This window comes from Erinaceus europaeus, chromosome 8, assembly GCF_950295315.1.
Source record: "Erinaceus europaeus chromosome 8, mEriEur2.1, whole genome shotgun sequence".
NCBI lineage: Eukaryota > Metazoa > Chordata > Mammalia > Eulipotyphla > Erinaceidae > Erinaceus > Erinaceus europaeus.
Window position 1 is genome coordinate 111,022,952 of NC_080169.1, and position 15,256 is coordinate 111,038,207.

The 15,256-nt window shown below is 45.0% G+C and overlaps 1 protein-coding gene across 1 annotated transcript in view; it reads right to left on the reverse strand.

The window, feature by feature from the left end:
- Positions 1–579: 579 nt before the first annotated feature.
- Positions 580–15,256, reverse strand: part of SVOPL (SVOP like) — a 70,734-nt gene continuing 56,057 nt past the window's right edge. Inside the window, exons 10-16 of the mRNA XM_060196653.1 lie at positions 14,407–14,480; positions 10,122–10,339; positions 8,367–8,478; positions 7,192–7,273; positions 5,694–5,783; positions 2,886–2,999; positions 580–692 (exon numbers count right to left, since the gene is read on the reverse strand). Of these exons, the coding sequence (XP_060052636.1) occupies positions 681–692; positions 2,886–2,999; positions 5,694–5,783; positions 7,192–7,273; positions 8,367–8,478; positions 10,122–10,339; positions 14,407–14,480 (702 nt within the window). The 3' untranslated portion in view covers positions 580–680. The remainder of the gene's footprint in view (positions 693–2,885; positions 3,000–5,693; positions 5,784–7,191; positions 7,274–8,366; positions 8,479–10,121; positions 10,340–14,406; positions 14,481–15,256) is intronic.

A 15,256-nucleotide genomic window follows, 5' to 3' on the forward strand; every position in this document is an offset into this window, starting at 1 on the left:
GACATTACTCATTTTTCTCACATAGGAATCAGACTTCTCCCATAAAATAAATGAAATCAGAGTAGGAAGAACATGTTATAGTGAGTTTATTACAAGACTCATACTAAGTTATATAAATTTTATGAATAAGCAGTTTTCTGTGTAGGTTACACTTAAAACAACCATTTCAATTGTGAATTTACTGACTATTCTACTTTAAATGAGTTGCAAATCTCATGGGAGTTGATCAAGTAGACATGCTTTTCTTTCAGATTGATTATAATGTTTAACAGATTTAATGTCAAAAGAAAACTCCCCTCCCCCCCTTGTAAACCTCTCCAGACTTAACATAGTTATATTTTATAGGCTATGTATTGCCACCCAAAGAAGAAGTCAACATGTAATTAACTCACTTCATTCTTGTGGTATTGCTTTAAGGGTTTATTTCCTTCAGAGAGAGACCAGAGCACTGCTGTGTTCTGGCATGTGGAAGTGGCTGAGGATTGAACCTGGGCCCTCTAGGTCCTCAAGCATGTGAGTGTGGTGTGCTGCTACTATGCTATTTCTCTGATCCTTCATGTTTCTTATGGAGGTGGGGGGTGGGGAATCAATTTCTTGTTTGCCAGAAAGAAGCATACAGAAATAAGCAGACTTATAAAAAATGTGCCACAGTTCTCTGGTATATACAGGGTTGCAGGTCTTCATTTAACTTGCTGTGGGGGGGGGGGAAAAGAAGTGATTTAGTAATTCAGTGTATATTTAACTTTTCAAAAACTTTTCAGATTAAGCTGCCTGGCATAAGAAACTAGCGGCAAATTGTTTTATTAAACTTGTAACGTCTCCAAGTCCTATTTTTCTATTCTTGAAAGTGCACTGATAGAGCCCTATAATTGAGTTATTTCTCATATAATACAGATATGGGTAGAAAAAAATATATTGCCTTTGAAGAGGTTTATTGCTTTTTCAGTTTACCAAACTAGAAAGCAAAAATCAATGGATGAGTTTATTAGAATCATTTGAAAGCAGAATTACAGCTAAGACTATTGATTTGTTCATCCAAAGCATTGGGAGGTAACCTTTGTTGTTGGAAATGAGAGTATCTGGCCTGTCCTTACACATTTTTTTTAAAGATTTTATTTATTAATGAGAAAGACAGGAGAGAGAGAGAGAAAGAGCCAGACATCACTGTGGTACATATGCTGCTGGGGACCAAACTCAGGACCTCACACTTGAGAACCCAATGCTTTATCTGCTGTGCCACCTCCCAGACCACTGTCCTTACACATTTCTAAAAGCTTTGTGTCTAGATAGTTAGTAACTAGATAGTTTCACATGTTGTTTTACAGCACAGTGAGGCATGCATCTACAAATATATGCCCATAGAAGTAGAGCTGTCAAGGCTATGTGTCTATACAATTGTATCTACTGAATCTCCATGCTGTAAGGAAAGGATATGCAAGTAGACATGCAAAATAATTCCACCATGAGGCTGTGTCCCACACAGCAGAAGAGAGTGTGACTTGAATTGTCAATGCATGGAGCACAGTAGACAGTAGTTGGTCAGGTTTCCATTTATATGAATCGCATTTTAAGATTTAGAATAAGGTAGTTTTGCTGTCTGTTTTGAACGTCAGTCCCACTCCAGGTTTGCATGTTCCTTTGTACAAATCTTTCAACTTTTGGTGGCCTTGGCTTCCTCATTTATGTGTAGAGTATGATCTAGTCCTTTTATTCAGTAAGACTGAAAGGAATCATATGACTCATCTCATTTGGACTGTTGACTAAGCATTCAGTAAATGGGTCACCTTTCTGAGTAAAGAGCATAAACAAAGCCCTAAATTCATGGTTACATAACAGGTTATCTAATCTGTGTTGAAGAAGCAAACAAACCAGGAGAAAAAGTGGAGCAGCAGCAGCACATTTTGGAACGTAAGGAAAAACAGAGAGACGGGTGTAAATCCGGTTCCCCCTCTGCTTTCCCTATATCTCCTGCAGGACAAAAGAAAACATGTCTGAACCATGGCCCAGGAGAGGAGACAAGTGACACTGAACCACAGAAACGTGACCCCACAGCCCCTTTTAGGGATGGCAGCTGAGATCCGTAACCCCAGCTCTTTGCTGTGTGCACACAGACACACACACAGACGTGCATCCCAGCAACAAGCTCTGTGTTCAAGGCAGGAGGACAGCAGACGAGGCCATCTTGTATCCCTTTCCTCTCTGCAGCTCACCTTATGTTAATGGGGGGGGGCATTTTTATGTGCTTTGTGTCAGCATCTTCTATAAGTAGTCAGTCACCAGTCAGCACTGAATCCCCGACTCTGCTGTTACTCAGAACCAGGGGGACAGGTGGATGGGCCAGCACAGAAGGGCCCTGAGACACAATGGTAAACACCTTTAGATCCACAGTGAGGCTTCCATCCAGATAGAATTCTGGGGAGCATAGAATTCCGAGACCCTCACCTAATAATCACCTAGTCCCTGTTCAAGCTACAGCTCTGAGGGGAAGCAGAGATTTTTTTTATTATTGTTGTTACCTTTATTTATTGGCTAGAGACAGCCAGACATCCAGAGGGAAGGGGTGATAGTGAGGGTGCAGCTCTGCTTTACCACTCGTGAAGCTTCCCCCCTACAGGTGGTGATGGGGGGCTCAAACCTTGTGCATTGTAACATGCACTCAACCAAGTGTGTCACCACCTGGCCCCTGGGAGCAGAGATTTGAAGTGGTTGAATTGGTCCCTTTAGTCTCAGGTGTCAGTTCTGTGCAGGAAAACTATATACCTTAGGAGTTTATGCTGGAACAGTGCAGTGTGTTAGCTCACTCTGGCTTGTCCCTTGGCCTCACTTGGCAAAGTATTTGTTTGTGGTCAAGAGAAGAATACTTGTGAGGTTCATGCATCACTCACCTGTAGGGCCCGTCCTTTGGTCTCAATGGGGAGAGTAAAGGCAGAAATGGCACAGATGACACAAACAGAAGAGAAAAGACACAGGGCACCCAGGAGTGATGCACTCATAAGGACCTGCAAGGCACAAGGAAATGGGGAGTCACTTCAGCAAGGACTTGGACGAAGGGCCTGTGTGACGTTTTGTGAGCCGACGGTTACGTGACTCAGCCAGCTTGGACTTCTACCTCATGCTCTGACATCTCCAGAGCAAACCAGGCTCCGGGAAACATGGGAGACCCCTCTCTTCTTTGACACACATCAAATTGCTTAACTTCACTTTACTCATGCAACATCCCCTCAGACAAGCATCTACTCCCCTCCTTGGATTCTGATAGAAAGGTTTTCTGGGGGACTGGGTGGTGGCACACCTGGTTAAGCACACACATTACAGTGCGCAAAGACCCAGGTTCAAGCCCCTGGCCCCCACTTGCAGGGGGACTGTTTCATGAGTGGTGAAGCAAAGCTGCAGATGTCTCCCCATCTCTCTCCCTCTATCCCCCCAATTTCTGGCTGTTCTATACAATGAATAAAGATAATAAAAAATTATTTTCTTAAGAAAAGGTTTTTTTGGGAAAAGATGTCATACCTTGGTCAACCCCCCCTCCCAAAAAAAGGGCATATCTTTGTTCAGTGTTTCATGTGTCATAAGCAAATCTCTGGCAGCTGTCTCCACCCTAAGAGGAAATTTATGGGGGGTGGGGCAGTTGAGCTCACTCAGTTAAGTGCAAGGTTAACTGGATTCAAGCCTCCGCTCCCCACCTGTGGTGGGGACGCTTCATGGGTGGAAAATCAGATCTGAACGTGCCTGTCTTTCTCTCCCTTCTCAATTTCTCTCTGTCCTCAAATAAAATACAAATTTTACAAAAAGGAAAAAATGGCTGCCAGGAGTGATGGGTTCCATAGTGCCAGCACTGAGCCCCAGCAATAACCCTAGAGGCAAAACAAAAAAAAAAGAAGAATTTCTGCCAATCTATTAATAGATATAGCCTTTGACCTGAATCTTCTCACCCTCACACTAGCTCATTCAGACAACCCATGTTATGTCAGTTACCAAAGGACAGTGGCCAAAGTTAAGCTAAAAAGCCCAGTACTTGGTAAATATCAGCTAATCACACCAAGATGGCTACCAGAAGTAATAAAGGAAGGGCAAAGCCCTCCAGAGTCTATATATATATATATATATATATATATATATATATATATATATATCCACTGCTCCTGGAGGCCATTTTTTTATTTTGTTGCCTTTGTTGTTATTGTTATGGTTGGACAGGACAGAGAGAAATTGAGAGAGGAAGGGAAGACAGAGAGGTGGAGAGAAAGACACCTGCAGACCTGCTTCACTGCTTGTGAAGCAACCCCACACACACACAGGTTGGTAGCCAGTGACTCAAACCTGGATCCTTAGGTCAGTCCTTGGCGATTTGTGCCATGTGTGCTTAGACCACTGCACTACCGCCCAGCCTCCACTGCATATTTTTTAAAATAATAAATGACTTTTATTCAGAAGAGCAAAGAGGAAAAATGAGAATCACAGCATTACTCTGACACATGAAATGTCAGGGATTGAACCCAGGATCTCATGCCTCAAAGTCCAAGCCTTTGTCCACTGTGTCACCTCCTGGGCTACAGAATATTCTATTTTAGAGATACCTAGAAGCTTTCTTTTTTTCCTTTTCTTTTTTTAAATAACTTATTTACTCATGAGAAAGATAGGATAGAGAAACAACCAGTATTTGTGCTGCTGGGGATTGAACTTAGGACCTCATGCTTGAGAGTCCAGTGCTTTATCCACTGAGCCACCTCCCAGAACACTAGAAGCTTTCTGATCAAACCCAACCTCCTTCCTTTACAGGTAAGTTCTGTGCAATGACACAGTGGATAGACTTACAGACCCCAGACACAGCCTAATCCTACTGGCACCACTTAGGTTCTACTAAGAGTCACAATTTGAGAGCCATCCTATGTGTGATACTTGCCGCCTTCCAAAGCAGTGAATGATTCCACTTCTCATACAAACAGAACCGGAGTTATGAACCTCATTAAGTTATGTAATCGACCCAACAAGTTAGTAGTCCCAATTTTCTGGGTTTCTTTTTTTTTTTTTCTTCTCCCTCCAAAAATAATAGGTCACAATTTCCCCAATCAAGAGTCTGTAGAACCATATACAGAAGCCAAGTCCGGCAATGGGCCAGAAACCAAAAGACCTGGGCAGCCTACACTGTGACCAGATGATGCCCCCACTAAAGCATGTGTTTACAACCTGCCGTGGTGGCCACTTCTATTCCAAGCTCCTGTAACCGCAGCCACGAGTTCCAAACCATTCCTACCAAGTGTCAGGTGGTGGCACACCTAGTGGAGTGCATATATTACTGTGCACATAGAACTGGGTTCAAGTCCCCAGTCCCTCCCTGCAAGGGAGAAGCTTTACAAGCAGCTCCTCAGAGCCTCAGGCATGAAAGTCTGTGGCAGAGCCATTATACCATTTCCCCAGCCCACGTTACCCACTTCCTTTGTATTTTTCACCCACCCCCCCAAAAAAAAGTGTAAGTGAAACCCAAAGCTCTCAAGCAATGTACACATACCACTGGCCGATCAGAACCACGCCCAAGTTCATCAGGCATCAGGAAGGTAAATAACAGTTCAAAAAAAAAAAGAGAGAGAGAAAACCAGAAATGCTCCTCTGGACTCTGAACCTGCAGGAACTAGGTCCCTCTCTCCCCCCTCTTCCTGAGACACATCCTCCCTGCAGAGAGTTCTGGAAGGTACCTGGGATATAAACGGTGCCACCATGGCCCCAATGCGGCACAGGGAGCCGCTGGTCCCCATGCCCAGAGCCCGCATGGTGGTGGGGTAGACCTGGAGGGGAGAGAGAAAATGCTTCCATTAATACAGGGCTGTCTCTTCTCTGCTCTCCCCTCCCAGGGCAGCGCTGGTACGAATAGTAAACACTGGATGTTACAGAGATCTCTAGGTTGTAGAGCAGAAGACTTCTTTCCCTCAAACCCACAACTCTGATTTTTATTTTCCACCAGAGTTATCATTGGGGCTCGGTGCCTGCACAGCGGCTTTACCACTCCCAGTGGTCATATAATGTTTCCAGTGTTTCTGATAAAGATGGAGAGAGACAGGGAGAGGAGGAGAGACACCTGCAACACTCTATCTCTCCATAGAAAAATGTGGCCCAGAGTGGTGAGATCACACAGATAATAAATAATAATAATGAAAAAGAAAATCCAATATAGACTCTGATTCCAAAAAGAGACACAGGAAGTTTTTCCATTTTTTCCATTTTAATAGTTTTAATAACCACTTACAATGACCAGATCTTTCTGGAAGCATGGTGCTAGGCAGTGAATTGTTCTTAATATGCCTGATGGTCATGGAGAAAGGGAGATGTTTATGTTCTCTCTCTCTCTCCCCTCAAAAAATAGCTGTCACTCAACTCAGAGTCAGGAAAATCCATCTCCAAAATGTCTTCTCCTTTTCTTCCTCCTCCTCTGCTTCCTCCTCCTCTTCTTTTTTCTATCTCCTCTTTCCCCCTCCTCTTTCTTCTCTCCTCCTCAGCCTTTTATAAGCAGATACAAAAAAAGCAGAAAGGCAGAGAAAGAGACCACAGCACCAAAGCTTCCTTCAGTGCAGTGGGGGCTGGGCTTGAACTTGGGTCACACCCATGGCAAAGCAGGGCTGTCCAAGTGAGTCTTTCCCGGCCCATATATTTTAAATGTTAATATGTTTTATTGCCCTTGTTTTTATTATTGTTGTAGTTATTATTATTGTTGTTGATGTCATCATTGTTAGATAGGACAGAGAGAAATGGAGAGAGGAGGGGAAGACAGAGAGGAGGAAAGACAGACGACACCTGCAGACCTGCTTCACCGCCTGTGAAGCGACTCCCCTGCAGGTGAGGATCTGGCGGCTCTAACTGGGATCCTTACGCCAGTCCCTGCGCTTTGGTGGGGAGCGGGGGGCTCAAACTGGGATCCTTGCGCAGGTCCTTGCGCTTCTCGCCACATGCGCTTAATCCACTGCGCTACCGCCAGACTCCCTTATTTTACTTTTAAAGATTCATTTTATTCATCATGTAGGAGAGACAGACTTTCCCACAAGACAGACAGAGACAGAGATGGAGAAAGAGAGAAGCCAGAGCACCACTCAGGTAGATGCAGTGCAGGGGAGTGAACCAGGGACCTCAGAGCAGGGATCATGACCTACAGACAGACTCACTTTGACCCCAGATGTCACACCTGCATTTCCTTCAACTCACCTCTGCTGTGTAGATGTAGATGGTGTTGAAGTTGGCGGCCACCAGGGCCCGAAGCATGAACAGGAAGCCAATCAGACCGGCGCTGGGGGACAGGAAGTGAGGGACATCACCCAAGGCCATGTGGAGATGAGGGTCTTCCATGGTCCCCAGAAAGGGCTGCACAGAGACTCACATCTCTTCTCCCCCACCCCACCTCCATCTCCAGAAAACCACGTCTCTAGGGAAGGGCTGCTCCTTAGCCAGCCTCATCATGGGAGCTTAGAGCAAGTAATCTGGAACCTTCCAACCTGCCTTCTTCAACCTCCCCCGACCCCAGAACAACACATCTCCTGCCACAGTCCCCAGCCCCAGAAAGTACAGACAGCTGACAGAATAACTGACGGATGCCATCACTGTGACTGATCCCCAGTCACAAACGACAAGAAAAGTGAGCTTCCACTGGACTAGAATTCTGTTCTCTGTATCACTCAGCTTTCTTTCTTTTTTTTTTTCAAATAATTCAAAAAATTTTTTTATTTGATTAAAGAGAGAGAGATAGGGAAAATAGAGAAGGGGATAGAAAGGGAGAGAGAGACAGACACCTACAGACCTGCGTCACTACTCATGAAACGCCCCGTCCCCTGCAGGTGAGGACCATGGGCTTGAACCCAGCACCTTGCACATGGTAGCATGTGTGTTCAGTCAGGTGCACCATCGCTCAGCTCCTCAGCTACCTTGACAACCAACAGTGCAAATAATTTGGTAAAAACCACAGTCCCCATCCCCTAGGAAGCTCTGTGTAAAGATCAGAAATCCTTTGCTGGGTCAAGTGGGGAACCCCAGAATGCCTCTCCCCACACACCCCATCATGTGTTGGCCAATCAGGGTCCTGCTCAGTGAGAGACAGAAAGACTCTTTGAGACAAACAGCCATTGTCCTGTGGGCCATGAGTCAGAAGAGGCCATTTCTGTTCTTATTTAAATGTTTAAATTATTTTATTTGTTGAGGGCTTTGTCATTCTGGGCTGATGTTTTCAGAGAGAGAGAGAGACATAGGGAGATAGGGAAAGACAACAAAAGTGTGGTGGGAACCAAGCTTGAACCTAGGTCACACACATGATGAAGTGGCACCTTCCCAGGTGAGCTATCCCACCAACCCAAACCGCTTCCTCCCAGCTACCCAAGACTGTCTCAAACCTAGACGTGCAGATGTTGAGGAGGAGGAAGAACAGAGCCGTGCATCCCATGGTGATAGAGAGGCTCAGCCGCCGGCCCAGGAAATTGATGCCCAGGATATTCAAGGGGTTCACTGAAACACAAGTGACAGGGCTGGTGAGGTAGTTCCCTTGGACAGGGTCCATGTGCAAGATCCAGGTTCAATCTTATCTCCCATCACATTGAAGGAAGCTTCAGTGCTGTGTTCTGCTTCATTCTTTTCCTCTCTGTCGGGGGAGAGATAGATAGATAGATAGATAGATAGATAGATAGATAGATAGATAGAGAGAGATGGCAGTGGTGCACCTGCTTAAGTGCATATGCTATCAAGGTCCCCACCTGCAGGGGGAAAGCTTCCCAAGTGGTGAAGTAGGTCTGCCTCTCTCTATGTTTTGAATGAGTCAGAGAGAAATGAAGAGAAAAGGGGAAGAGAGATGAGAGAGAGAGACAAAAAGGCACCTGCAACACTGTTTCACCATACATGAAACTTCCCCCTGCAGGTAGGGAAAAGGGGCTTGAACCTGAGGCCCTTGTGCATTGTAACATGGGCGCTCAACCAGGTGCACCACCACCCAGCCCCCAACCCTCTGTATCTTAACTATCATCATTAAAAAAAATTTCTTTTTCTTTTATTGCCACCAGGGCCTTTGTTGCTAAGACTTTTATTGCTTTTATTGCTAGGGTTCAGGGCCTGCATAATGAATTCACCACTCGTGGTGATCATTTTTTCTTTATTATTTCTTTATTTATTATTTTTTTCTTTCTTTATTTCTTTATTATTTGACAGGACAGAGAGAATTGAGAGCTTCGGAGAGACCATAGAGGGAAAGAGAAAGACATGGAGACACCTGCAGCCCTGTTTCACTGCTCAGTGAAGCTTCCTCCCTGCAGGTGAGAATGGGAGGCCTAAACCCTGGACCTTGAGCATGCGAACATGTGCCGTCTACCAGGTGTGCCACCTATATCTGAAAATAAGTTTATTTTATTTATTTTATTTGACAGAACAAGGAGAAGTTGAGAGAAGGGAGAGAGGGAGAGAGAGAGAGAGGAAGAGAGACCGACCTGCAGCCCTGCTTTACCACTAGTGAAACTGGGGACCAGAGCCTGAACCTGGATCCTTGCCCATGTTAATATGTGCTCTTAACCAGGTGTACCACCACCATCCCCCAAAATTTTAAACTGGTCTGGCAACAGTGGAATCACACATGTGAGGCCCACACTGCAGAAAGTCAATTACTTAAAAGAAAAAAAAAAAGAAGAATTTATACAGCACAAACAAGCTCTTACTAATCCAGAAGCCAGGAGCCAGCTCAGCCACAGAGCACAAGACATGCATGACTGAATCCCAGGTTCAGCCCTCAAACTGCATATGCTGAGCAGCCCTCCTCCTCCTCTTCCTCCTCATCCTCTTTCTCCTCCTCCTTCTCTCCCTCCTCTTCCTCCTCTGCCTTTCCCTCCTTCTCTTCCTCTTCCTCCTCCTCTTCTCTCATCTTTCTCTCCCTCTTCCCCCTCCTCCTCATCTTCCTCTCTCTTCCTCCTCCTCTTTCTTCTTCTTCCTCTCTCTCTCTCTCTCTCATCAATCTGCCTTGGAGACATCTCGTTCTGATTTTGGAGACACTTTGAGTTCTCCAGGCAGATGGCAGGCACCACGTGGGTCACTGTCATCTTCCTCTGAATTCTGGGCAGTGAAGTCCCCTGCTCCAAACAGAGAATCCCAGTGCACCGAGGGAGGCTCACATGCAATCTCGCCAAGTGTGCTGATGATCATGGTCCTGTAGTCCGAGGGCGCGAACATGTGGCAGTGGCAGGGGCTCTGGCTCTCCTCAGACACCCCCATGGCCACTGCAGCTGGAGTCTCAGGCTTGGACTTGGACCCAGAGCCACAAACCAGGTCCCGCTCTAGCAGCTCAGCACTGGCCAGGATGACGCCGTAGTAGGCAAAGGAGATGCCCAACCTGGAGGTGAGACCAAGAGGTAGACAGGCATGCTGGGGTGGGAGGCTACTAGAGGGAGAGAGCTGGCCCAGATGGAGGTGCTGAGGTCTGTGGACCAGGGGCACAAATCCAGGGGCTCAGGACTCAGCCCCATCACCCCCCCACAGTCCTGCTGTCAGTTTCCCAGGTCTGACCCACACTCTGCCCAGTGGCAATCCAGCGAGCTGCAGATCCAGCCTCTGGGCTCCTTCAGGCTCCATCCTCTCTCCTCTCTCCCCTCATCCTCCCCCTCCCCATCATGGGATTTTTTTTCTGGTTACCCATCTCATCCTCTCTTCTGTAAATTCTTCATCTCAGCTGGAGAGCTACCTCTTCCTTGAGGGACCCTCTTAGTGGACTGGGTCCACCTGCCTGACCGATGGATCTACCTGCCTGATCCAGAGATCTACCTGCCTGATCTAGGGATCCACCTGCCTGAGCCAGGGTCTGACCCTCCTGGTTTTAAGTCCTGTGGGCTTCAGTTACATCTTCCTGTCTTTTCTCATCAGTGTCCTACTTAGTGTCCCATTGAATGAATCATCAGGAGAGGGCTTTGGGATTCTGCTTCTTACAAAGCCACAGGAGGGAGTTGGGTCTGTTCTGTGTTGCTCGTTTGTTTGTTTGTTTTTGGCAATGCTGCTGGGGTCTCACACGTGCACAGTGTCACCACTCCCAGGCTCAGAGATCCACTCTATCATGCTACTTCAGACAGAGATGCCACAGCACCTGAGCTTTCCCTGGTGCCATAGCACCTCCCACGTGGTACCAGGGGTCAGGATTTGACCATCCAAGCTCTGTGAACAGCTAGGTACATGCTCTACTAGTGAGCTCTCCTCCCAGCTTAGGGTTTTGCTTTTGATTTGTATTTTCTCTCCTTCTTCTGCCTACCTCTCCTCCTCCCTCCTTTCTAGTCTGTTCTTTAATCCCCACTTTTTGTTGGAATGTAAAACCAGTATACAGGAAAGACCACCTAGCAAAGTCAAGGATAAAGTCCAACATCGTCATCCCAGAAAGTCCACCTTGGGGTCCCGCTCAGTTTTGTAGAAGTGACTGTAAAAACAGCTGTAAGAGTATGTGGGAGGGGCCAGGCAGTGGTGCACCTGATAGAGCACAGACATACTGCCATACACACATACCTGGGTTCAAGCCCCTGGCCCCCACCTACAGGAGGGAAGCTTCACAGGTGGTGAAGCAGTGCTCTCACTGTCTCTCTATCTCAATGAAAACAAAAACAAAACAAAACTGAATGGAAAAAAATCACCCATGATTGAGACCCCTGGTCCACAAAGAACAAAACAACCCTACCCTACCCCCCAAAAAAATAAAGAAAAAAAAACAAACCCTCGTTTTAAGCCCCAGTGGCTTCAGTTACAACTTCTCCCATCTTTTCCCATCAGCGTCCTAGCTAGTGAGGATGTTACAGATGAACTGGCACTGCAAACATTCAGGTGAATGTCTTTTGATAAATACATACATTCTGAGTCATCGAATACACATACTTCCTTTCTTAAACTTTTAATATAACTTTTATTGTCTAGAGACAGAGAGAAATTGAGAGGGGAGGAGGAGATAGAGAGGGAGAGAGACAGAGAGACAGAGACACCTGAAGCCCTGCTTCACCATTCATGAACCTCCCCCTCTGCAATTGGGAACCGGGAGCTTGAACCCAGGACCTTATGCACTGTAATGTATGTGCTTAAGCAGGTGCACCACCACCTGGCCCTGCAGATGCATATTTGCAACTGTAGTAGATGCTTCCAAACAGTTCCCCATCATGGCTGTCCTGTGTTAATTTGCACTTCAGTCACCAGCCTATGAAAGCCCCTTTGACTTTACACCCTCCCCGACACTGGGTCCAGCCAGTCTTTAGTCATAGCTACGGTGTGCATGTGTCATTCATGGTATCTCATTTGACTGTAATGTGCATCTTCCTGGAGATTTGAAGATCAAGTGTGTTTGCATTTATTCATTAATATACATTTCTGTTCAAGTGTCTGTTTATTATTTTTATTTAAAATTTTTTATATTTATTTTATTTTCCCTTTTTGTTACCCTTGTTGTTTAACATTGTTATGGTTATTGATATCATTGTTGTTGGATAAGACAGACAGAAATGGAGAAAGAAGGGGAAGACAGAAAGGGGGAGAGAAAGACACCTGCAGACCTGCTTCACCGCTTGTGAAGCGACTCCCCTGCAGGTGGGGAGCAGGGGGCTCAAACCAGGATCCTTATGCCGGTCCTTGTGCTTTGCGCCATGTGCACTTAACCCACAGTGCCACCGCCCGACTCCCAAAGTGTCTGTTTAAATCTCTTGCCTAGTTCTCTGTGGGTCTGTATATGCCACTCTTGCGTTCCATACCAAAGAAATGCCTTCTTGCAATTGGTGACTTAACTTCAGGTACTTTATACTATCTGTCTTGCCTAGAGTTTCTGCTCCTAAGTCAGTGTGATCAAACTCATCAGTTTCCTCCTTACACCCAGCACTTTTCATATCCTTTTAGAAAATCTTCACAAATTCCGGGTCATGGCAACAAAGGAAGCACAGAGAGGACCACCAGAGTCTATTCCCTTGAATTTAATTATCGGTGATACCACATGACCAATTTTTTTATTAGTAATTTGATATTTATTTGCAAAATCTGGGGCCCAGTGGTGGCACACCTGGTTGAGCGTAAACATTACAATGCACAGGGACCCAGGTTCAAGCTCCCTGGTCCCCAGCTGTAGGGGGAAAGCTTTGTGAGTGGTGCAGCAGTGCTACAAGTGTCTCTCTTCCTCTATATCATCCCCTTCCCTCTCAATTTGGATGTCTCTGTCTAATAAATAAATAAATAAATAAAAAGATAATAAAATTATAATATAACAGTAGTATAATCCACCCCCAGAGTTCTGTGTCCATATTCCCTACATTGGAAACTACAGTAGTTCTCCCAAGGTCACAGATATGACTTGACTATTATTTATATATATTTGCCTTCTTTTTTTTAAAACTTTTTTATTATTATCTTTATTTATTTGTTGGATAGAGACAGCCAGAAATTGAGAGGGAAGGGGGTGACAGAAAGGGAGAGAGACAGAGAGACACCTGCAGCCCTGCTTCACCACTTGTGAAGCTTTCCCCTTGCAGGTGGGGACCAGGGACTTGAGTGGGTCCCTGCACACTGTAACATGTGTGCTCGACCAGGTGAGCTACCACGCAGTCCCCCCTTTTTTTCGTATCGTCCTACTTTCTCTTCCTTTCTATTGCACACCTACACCTATTACTACTTCCAAGTGTCCTTCCTTTTTTCCTCTTCTCTCTGTGAGTCTTGATGGAATTGGGATTCAAGGCCCTGTGGCACATGACCAATTTCTATCACATGGCAAGGAAAGAGGCCACAACCTTAAAAGTTTAGGAAGTAAATTCATATGAAACTTAACAACTAGTTAAAGGCAATTTATTCTCCCTTTAAAATATGTTCATTTATTAGAACTCTGGTGGTGAGAATGTTATGGAATTACACCCCTACTATCTCATAATTTTGTAAATCAATGCTAAATCGCTAATAAAAAAATGTAGTCACTTATCTGGTTCATTGATTGGTTGGTTAATCATTTGCTTGGTTGACTTGTTGGTTGGCTTGTTGGCTGATTATAATAATTTTAGCAGAGAGCTAAGAGACTTTTGGAGTGTACTTTGTGCTTTGCACTCCACTATCCAAGTGGATTGATGTAAGGGTGCTTTTTCCATATGTTTGTTTATTTTAAATATGTGTTTAAAGTTGTAACATTCTTGGGGTTGAGCATTACCATGCACAATGACCTGGGTTCAAACCCCTGATCGCCACCTGCACAAGGTGTGATGCAGTGCTGCAGATGTCTCTATTTCTCTCTCCACTTCTCAATTCTCTCTATCATATCAAGTAGTAAGAAAAGGGATAAGGGAAAAAAAAAAAAAAAAGGAAAAATAGCTGCCAGGAGTGGTGAATTCCTCATGCGGGTACTAAGTCCCAGCAATGATCCTCATGGCAAATGAAATAAAATACAGTATACAGTAGTAGCATTCTTACCATATGATCCAGATCTGCAAAGTGGTCCGTAAATACTTAGCATCCAAGAGATCTGCAAATCTTCCTCTCTTTTCCTGGTTTCATGATAAGAGAGATGTACACTGCATTTAGTGGATTAAGGACAAAGGTGCCTCTTACATCTCAGATGAGAGAACACAAGGATAAAACAATGATGTGCAAAATGAGATGACTACTCAGCTTCCATGAGTACAACTTACCTAAGTCAGTTGATAATTGTTTTTAATATGTTCACCTCAGCTTATCCATCTTTGCACATTTCCCCCTTTTCACTAGCAACTACCAAAAGTCACAGAATTTAAGAGTCTAACAGCCTAACTTCTCTTCTTAACATGCTGGCAGGAACATATGAAGAGTAATCATAAAGCAGTCAGACTGTGTCCAGAGACATCAGGCATGGAATGTCAACCTTTCAGCCTCATTACTCGGGTGAGACCTTTCCTTTCATAGGATTCTCTAATTCTATTCCAGGTGGTTCACTTCCTAACAAAGTCCCAAAACTTAGATATAGAGCAGGTCCCATGAGATAGGGCATATGGTCACATGTATCCATAAATTAGGGCAAAATATATATCTGAAAGCAAAAGTACACAATAGTCTGCAGTGAGTCAGTGTAAAGTCCATAAAGAAATACTGTCTGCTTAGACTTAGATATCCTCCTCACCTATCTCCTATTACACTTCCCTCATTCACGCCAAAGCTCACCTTATCAAAGCAAGGACTGCAAAAGCTGAACAAGGGCAAGAGACTGGCATACTTTAATGATGACTCCTTAGTCACTATCAGGTCACCCCATCAGCTAAGCCCCTATTTGGGGAGTCCTAAGATTCCC